We start from the raw sequence: 8406 nt of genomic DNA, 5'->3' as shown, positions 1-8406 counted from the left end.
CAAATTCTCCCAATCTAAAAGCTTCTCCAAAATAGCGGAAAAAAACGTGAAGAAAATGAGGATGTAAATTGTTAAAAATGACAAAAATCCAGCAAAAAAGAGACAAAAATGCCACAAAAACACATAAGCGAAATAAAAAGTGACGACAATGGCAAAGAGGAGAGAATGCATTTGGTTTTGGCGGGGGGTAAGAGGTTACAGATTCTTCTTTGGGCAAATAATAAAAAATAAAGTAACAAAACAATAACGAGGCATCTTTTTTTTTCTACCTCTTTATCAGCAATGTTTCTATAGATAATATACATTATTTTCCACATCCTGCTTAAGCCTAAACCTGACAATGACATCACATCTGAAACCATGTTGAAAATGCATATACTGTATATACCCAGATAATACACTATTATTTTTAGAATGAGCTAAAAGACATGAAATACCAGGTTTTTCTTGTTTATTATTCAGCCTCCTGAGACCCGAGGGTTTGTCTGATGGGATAAGTAGGACCTAATAAGTATAATAACTAAAATGTGATGTTGTACAGGAAGTATGTGAGGACAGTGGGTCTATCATAACCTTATGAAATATAATTTGCTGTTAAAGGCCAGAAGGTCCTAATTAGTCAAAATCCAAGATTTCAGCTTAATATAATAAGTAGTTAAGGTTAAGAGGTTGAATTCTCCAGGTTCATCATAGCTTCAGAATGATCTGCAGCCCATATTCACTTAGATTTAGTAAAAGTTGTGTTTTTCAGGCGATGAGAGCCAAAACAGGTATCGGTTCAATATCGGATATTTGTAGCCAATCCCCAATATCGTATTTCTTCCAGTGTCGGTTCCGATATCGAATATCAGTATCGGATCGTGAAAAAAAAAAAAATATACCAAAAATAAACTAAAATCTACATCTGAGACAGACGGCTATCATAGAGGCGGGGCTAAATAGGCTAGCTATGTAGCACGCTAGCTATATCGTTTATTTCTACGACAATTTACCACTTAGTATTTTAGTGTAAGATTTACAACTGTACAACATGACTATGCAAATGTGCCACTTACAATAACTATTTACAACTGTAAATCATCTAAATAGTCCCGAGTTTAACCACATGGTAGAATAAATAACGTTATATCGTCCCAATGTCCTCAAACCAGTGCCTCACATTCACTGATGTCCTCGCGGCTACAGTTACTAAAATATGTCACATTTTAATCCCCACATGATGAAGAGACAGTGTTGGACATAAATAAATGTCTTTTATTCAGATCATTGGGATAGATTTTTTTAGCTGGATCATTTTTCTTTGGAGAACTGGTGTAGAAGGATTTTGCTGATGTTCCCGCCATCGTCTTCTCACTGACATCGGTGTAATGTTATGATATCACCACCAGAGGGCGTGGTCAGTGTCCCCAAATGTGGCCAACAGGTCAAAGATGGACAAATTCATTCAATCATTGTGTCAAGAGGCAAAAATGTAACGTATGAGGTGACAGGGTCTCAGGAGGAGGAAACACCCGTATGAGGAGGTGTTTCTCTGACCACATTAAACAGTGTTTCTGCTCCTGTGCAGATGCCGGTGATCACGTCAGCGCTGGGCGAGGTTCAGACCGTCTCGCTCCGAAGAACCGAATCCTCCGACGCTGAAGGAATAAACGCTCTGATCAACGCCAACCGCGCCTCTGTGGCCGTGTTCGGGCGAGTCAACGTCATCCACCTGCTGTGAGTCCCAGTGCTACGTGGCGCTAGGCTAGTGCTAGGCTAGTACATGTCTATGGTATCAGCTAGCCTGCATTAAAAACAGCCTGAGGCACTTCTAACACCAGACTAACCATATAAATGAAGGTTCGTGCTAGATCGTATGATCCGGAGGGACAGTCTGCTGTGAAAACGTGAGATATCATGACACAAATTAAGGATAGGGCGGGGGAAATGGTTAAACCTCTTAACTCCCGCCTGAACCGAGAGGATCTTTTTCCTCACGTCATCACATTTTTTTTCAAACATTTTTTTGTTGGGTGTTCAACTGATTTTTGTAACTTTTGTGTCATTTTTTCGTCCATTTTTTCGTCCATTTTTAATCATTTTTTGGTCAATTTTTTATCAATTTTTTGTCCATTTTTTGTGACATTTTTGTGACATTTTTGCCACTTTTTCATAAATTTTTCGTCACTTTTTTGTCAATGTTTTCTCACTTTTTTCTCACTTTTTTGTCACATTTCCATCATTGTTTTATTGCTATTTTCTCAGCTTTTTTCCAGAAGCTTTTGGATTGGGGTAAAGCCAAACTGGAGAAAATGTGCTCGGTTCAGGTGGGAGTTAAGGGGTCAACCTTACGGATCAGGGTTCGGATTAGGATTATTTGTATTTTTAGACAAACCAACTCATAGATCTATACAAACTCACAGCAGACCGTCCCTCCGGAGCAGACGATCTAGCGCTAACCATAAATGAATGATCGCATTTTGAGGGACTATTTTCTCGCAGATCACTCCGCCGCCGCCGCGAAGCTGATGCTGCTCAAATATAAGCTGTTTTAAACGTCCTCAGGGAGAAGGCGAACCTGGCGGTGTCCCTGGTCAGCGAGGCGGAGCAGGTGTTGGCCCAGGCCTGTTTCAGTGACCACCCCGTCCCCGGGCTCGTGGACCAGGCCGAGTGGGAGCCGTTCCTCCACAGCGCCGTCGGCAGCAGCAGGTTCAAGGTGAGCGCTGGAGATTAACCGCCATGATGTTTGTGAGCTGACTGTTTCCCTCGCCAGCCCGTCAACACGCTGTTCCTGCACCTGTTCGTGATGGAGCCCACCTTCGCCGCGGCCTCGTCCCTGGAGGTCATCAGGTGTGAGCAGGTCCTGTGTGAGTCCTGGTTCAGCTGCTCGTTTCTCCTGACCCTCTGTTCTCCTGATGTTTCAGAGCCGTGTTCAGTGCAGTCCCAGAGCTGCAGTTCATCCTCCTGCTCAGCCCTCACCTGCACAGCCTGGGTAACTCCTCCCCCTCTGTGTCCGATACACTGTCCTGTGCTGTAGTTCTGTTCGGGCTGGGTACTGAAAGGTACTGAAAAAAATCTTCTCTTTAACCTCTTAACTCCCGCCTGAACCGAGAGGATCTTTTTCCTCATGTCATCAGATTTTTTTTTCCATCATTTTTTTTGTTGGGTAGTCAACTCATTTTTGTAACTTTTTTGTCACATTTTTGTCATTTTTTCATCATTTTTTTGGTCATTTTTTTTATCACATTTTTGTCATTTTTTAATAATTTTTTTGTCAAATTTTTATCACATTTTTATCACATTTTCGTCATTTTTTTTATAATTTTTTCATCAATTTATTATCAATTTTTTGTAATTTTTTGTCAAGTTTTTGTAATTTTTTTGTAATTTTTTTGTCACATTTTTGTCATTTTTTCGTAAATTTTTTATCAAGTTTTTATCCATTTTTTGTAAATTTCTTGTGACATTTTTGCCACTTTTTCATCAATTTTTCGTCACATTTCCATCATTGTTTTCGTCTCAGTTTTGTTGCTTTTTCACAGCTTTTTTCCAGAAGCTTTTGGATTGGGGTAAAGCCAAACTGGAGGAAATGTGCTCGGTTCAGGTGGGAGTTAAGGGGTTAAATCAAAATTGAGTCCAGGGACAGGATTAAAGGAAATGACTAGTTTGTTTATAATGTTTTTGTGTATTTTGTTTAAAATATTTATTTGAGCTGTCAAATAAATATATATTTTTTTTTCTTATTTTTGCTCCAACTTTTTCTCGTTTTCCAAATGTGTTTCCCTTATTTTTCCTCACTTTTTTATTACTAATATTTTCCCTAATTCTCCCAGTTTTTCCAAATTTTTCCCCATTTTTCACACATTTCTTGACTGAGAGTCTCAGTCTGAGTCAGTGTTTAAGCTGCTCAAGACGTTAGCATGCTACCGGTTAGCGACTGTCAATGGCATCAACACGATAAACATCTATGACACTGAGGAAATACTACAGTAACAGCTCTGACCTCTGACCTCTGTCACATGTTGTATCCAAGGCCAGATTTTTGTGGTTCAGGGCTTTCTCTTGTGGAGGTCAGAGCTGAGCTTTGAAGCTAAATGCTAACCGGTAGCTTGCTAACGTCTCGAGCAGCTTAAACACTGACTCACTGGTTCCTTCACATAAACGTGCCGGTTTTTACTGTTTTCTCCTGAGTAGAGATACTGTCACATGTTTTAGTACTGCATTATGCTACTTCGGTATTCAAAATGGCCGCCATAACAACAAAAGTCACATGACTGAAAGGCATGTACACCCAGCCCTAAGTATTATCCTCTGTGGGAAACTGAGCTCTCTGACTCTGACTCTTTGCTGTATGGCAGCTTTAGAAACGTGCTTTATAATTGTGACTAGACAATATCTGTTTGTGTTTTGTGGCTGGGTTTGTGCTCTGACCTCAGACCCGGTGCTGACGGAGATCTTTGAGCCGCTGAAGACAGAGACCAGACTGACCTGTGTGGCCCAGGTCTGCACCCGAGACCAGCACTGCCCCCGGCTCAGCATCCGCCCCGCCAGGTAAGGACTGCCCCCCCAGGTGAAAGCGAGTGTGCAGTATGATGATGATGATGATGACGATGTTCAGGGTGGAGGACCATGACGACGTGATGAAGGTCTTCTCAGATCACACTCGGCTTCCGTCTTTGGTGGAGCGGCCGTTCTTCATCACTGAACTGATCGAGTCCCAGGACGAGCTGCACCACACGGCCGTCTGCCTGGTACCAAACTTTATTCATCACAGTCAAACCACATGGTACCAAACTTTATTCATCACAGTCAAACCACATGGTACCAAACTTTATTCATCACAGTCAAACCACATGGTACCAAACTTTATTCATCACAGTCAAACCACATGGTACCAAACTTTATTTATCACAGTCAAACCACATGGTACCAAACTTTATTCATCACAGTCAAACCTCATGGTACCAAACTTTATTCATCACAGTCAAACCACATGGTACCAAACTTTATTCATCACAGTCAAACCACATGGTACCAAACTTTATTCATCACAGTCAAACCTCATGGTACCAAACTTTATTCATCACAGTCAAACCACATGGTACCAAACTTTATTTATCACAGTCCAACCACATGGTACCAAACTTTATTTATCACAGTCAAACCACATGGTACCAAACTTTATTCATCACAGTCAAACCACATGGTACCAAACTTTATTCATCACAGTCAAACCACATGGTACCAAACTTTATTCATCACAGTCAAACCACATGGTACCAAACTTTATTTATCACAGTCAAACCACATGGTACCAAACTTTATTCATCACAGTCAAACCACATGGTACCAAACTTTATTTATCACAGTCAAACCACATGGTACCAAACTTTATTTATCACAGTCAAACCTCATGGTACCAAACTTTATTCATCACAGTCAAACCACATGGTACCAAACTTTATTCATCACAGTCAAACCACATGGTACCAAACTTTATTTATCACAGTCAAACCCCATGGTACCAAACTTTATTCATCACAGTCAAACCACATGGTACCAAACTTTATTCATCACAGTCAAACCACATGGTACCAAACTTTATTCATCACAGTCAAACCACATGGTACCAAACTTTATTCATCACAGTCAAACCACATGGTACCAAACTTTATTCATCACAGTCAAACCACATGGTACCAAACTTTATTCATCACAGTCAAACCACATGGTACCAAACTTTATTCATCACAGTCAAACCACATGGTACCAAACTTTATTCATCACAGTCAAACCACATGGTACCAAACTTTATTTATCACAGTCAAACCACATGGTACCAAACTTTATTCATCACAGTCAAACCACATGGTACCAAACTTTATTCATCACAGTCAAACCACATGGTACCAAACTCTATTCATCACAGTCAAACCACATGGTACCAAACTTTATTCATCACAGTCAAACCACATGGTACCAAACTTTATTTATCACAGTCAAACCACATGGTACCAAACTTTATTTATCACAGTCAAACCACATGGTACCAAACTTTATTCATCACAGTCAAACCACATGGTACCAAACTTTATTTATCACAGTCAAACCACATGGTACCAAACTTTATTCATCACAGTCAAACCACATGGTACCAAACTTTATTTATCACAGTCAAACCACATGGTACCAAACTTTATTCATCACAGTCAAACCACATGGTACCAAACTTTATTCATCACAGTCAAACCACATGGTACCAAACTTTATTCATCACAGTCAAACCACATGGTACCAAACTTTATTCATCACAGTCAAACCACATGGTACCAAACTTTATTTATCACAGTCAAACCACATGGTACCAAACTTTATTTATCACAGTCAAACCACATGGTACCAAACTTTATTCATCACAGTCAAACCACATGGTACCAAACTTTATTCATCACAATCAAACCACATGGTACCAAACTTTATTCATCACAGTCAAACCACATGGTACCAAACTTTATTCATCACAGTCAAACCACATGGTACCAAACTTTATTTATCACAGTCAAACCACATGGTACCAAACTTTATTTATCACAGTCAAACCTCATGGTACCAAACTTTATTCATCACAGTCAAACCACATGGTACCAAACTTTATTCATCACAGTCAAACCACATGGTACCAAACTCTATTCATCACAGTCAAACCACATGGTACCAAACTTTATTCATCACAGTCAAACCACATGGTACCAAACTTTATTCATCACAGTCAAACCACATGGTACCAAACTTTATTCATCACAGTCAAACCACATGGTACCAAACTTTATTCATCACAGTCAAACCACATGGTACCAAACTTTATTTATCACAGTCAAACCTCAGACACTTTACCAGACCACACGATTAAAGGGTCAGGATTCAAGATGATTTCCTACACACTGTTTTATTCTCAGGGTAAAAACCGATCCCTTATAAGTTTGTATCATCTTAACCTCTTAACTCCCGCCTGAACCGAGAGCATTTTCTCCAGTTCAGCTTTACCCAAATCCTGTAGGCCAGTGTAACGCCTCATTTGAAAGCTAAGACCTACTAAACTCTTCTAAATGGATCTTTTTCCTCACGTCATCAGATTTTTTTTCATCTTTTTGGGGGGGTTTTCAACTGATTTTGTAACTTTTTTGTCTTTTTTTAAATCAATTTTCTGTCATTTTTTGGGTCATTTTTTTTTTATCCGTTTTTTGGGTCATTTTTAGTAAAATTTTTTGTCTCTTTTTGTCACATTTTCTGTCATTTTCGGGTCATTTTTTATCCATTTTTTTGGTCATTTTTTGTCCTTTTTTGTCCATTTTTTTGTCAATTTTTTGTCATTTTTTGGCCATTCTTTTGTCAATTTTTTGTCATTTTTTGTCTCTTTTTGTCACATTTTTTGTCATTTTTTTGACATTTTTTTGTCACATTTTTAATCTATTTTTTGTCATTTTTTTGTCATTTTTTGTCATTTTTTTTGTCAAAGTTTTCTCACTTTTTTGTCACATCTTCATTGTTTTCGTCTCAGTTTTGTTGCTATTTTCCCACCTTTTTCCCAGAAGCTTTTGGATTGGGGTGAAGCCAAACTAGAGAAAATGTGCTCGGTTCAGGTGGGAGTTAAGGGGTTAAACAAACCGGTCTGTCAGGGATTCGTCCTTAGACTCATCAGCCTTCAAATCAAATGTGAAAATACGCCCGTGTGTTTGGAGCCGCACACATGTTCAGGCGTCAGTCATGACTCCCCAGTGTCCCTGAGCTCCGGCGCCATCTGGAGGAGCGGACAGAGAACAGCTGTTAGAGCGAACAGGCTCTGACATGTGGCGTCTGTCCAGGACACGTCACCGGACAGACAGACAAACAGGACTGAAGCGCCAGCCTCGGTCAAACTGTTTGGATTTGTCTTCTCTCGCACAAACATGTACGTTATTTTATCTAAACTCTGACCTAATCCTTCCAAACTCACCGCAGACTGTAATATTCACAATGGAGCAACTTAAAGAGGGGGTATTCTGCTTTTTTCAGTCCCATAGCACCAGTCTATATCACACTACAATGATGACGAAACCTTCTGTTGGTCTGTAAATGCAGTAAATTAGAATAACTGCCTTGTATAAAATGTCTCTCTCAAAATGGCTGTAGTGAATGTCTTGAAATAGGCCTCTGTCTCTTTAACCTCTTAACTCCCGCCTGAACCGAGAGCATTTTCTCCAGTTCAGCTTTACCCAAATCCCGTAGGCCAGTGTAACGCCTCATTTGAAAGCTAAGACCTACAAAACTCATGTAAATGGATCTTTTTCCTCACGTCATCAGATTTTTTTCCCATAATTTTCAACTAATTTTTGTAATTTTTTTGTCAAATAGTACATTTTTTGTCACTTTTTATCACATGTTCATCAT

The 8406-nt window shown here is 39.6% G+C and overlaps 1 protein-coding gene across 1 annotated transcript in view; it reads left to right on the top strand.

Annotated features, from left to right (window-relative positions):
- Nucleotides 1-1567: 1567 nt before the first annotated feature.
- The window catches only part of cfap61 (cilia and flagella associated protein 61), a gene marked incomplete at both ends in the record, with an annotated part of 42504 nt that continues 35665 nt past the window's right edge, over nucleotides 1568-8406 (top strand). Inside the window, 6 exons of the mRNA XM_079572070.1 lie at nucleotides 1568-1716; nucleotides 2545-2695; nucleotides 2753-2829; nucleotides 2904-2971; nucleotides 4416-4530; nucleotides 4598-4730. Of these exons, the coding sequence (XP_079428196.1) occupies nucleotides 1568-1716; nucleotides 2545-2695; nucleotides 2753-2829; nucleotides 2904-2971; nucleotides 4416-4530; nucleotides 4598-4730 (693 nt within the window). The remainder of the gene's footprint in view (nucleotides 1717-2544; nucleotides 2696-2752; nucleotides 2830-2903; nucleotides 2972-4415; nucleotides 4531-4597; nucleotides 4731-8406) is intronic.

Source organism: Gobius niger (genome assembly GCF_951799975.1).
Source record: "Gobius niger genome assembly, chromosome: 15".
NCBI lineage: Eukaryota > Metazoa > Chordata > Actinopteri > Gobiiformes > Gobiidae > Gobius > Gobius niger.
This window is presented reverse-complemented; position numbering and strand designations above follow the sequence as displayed.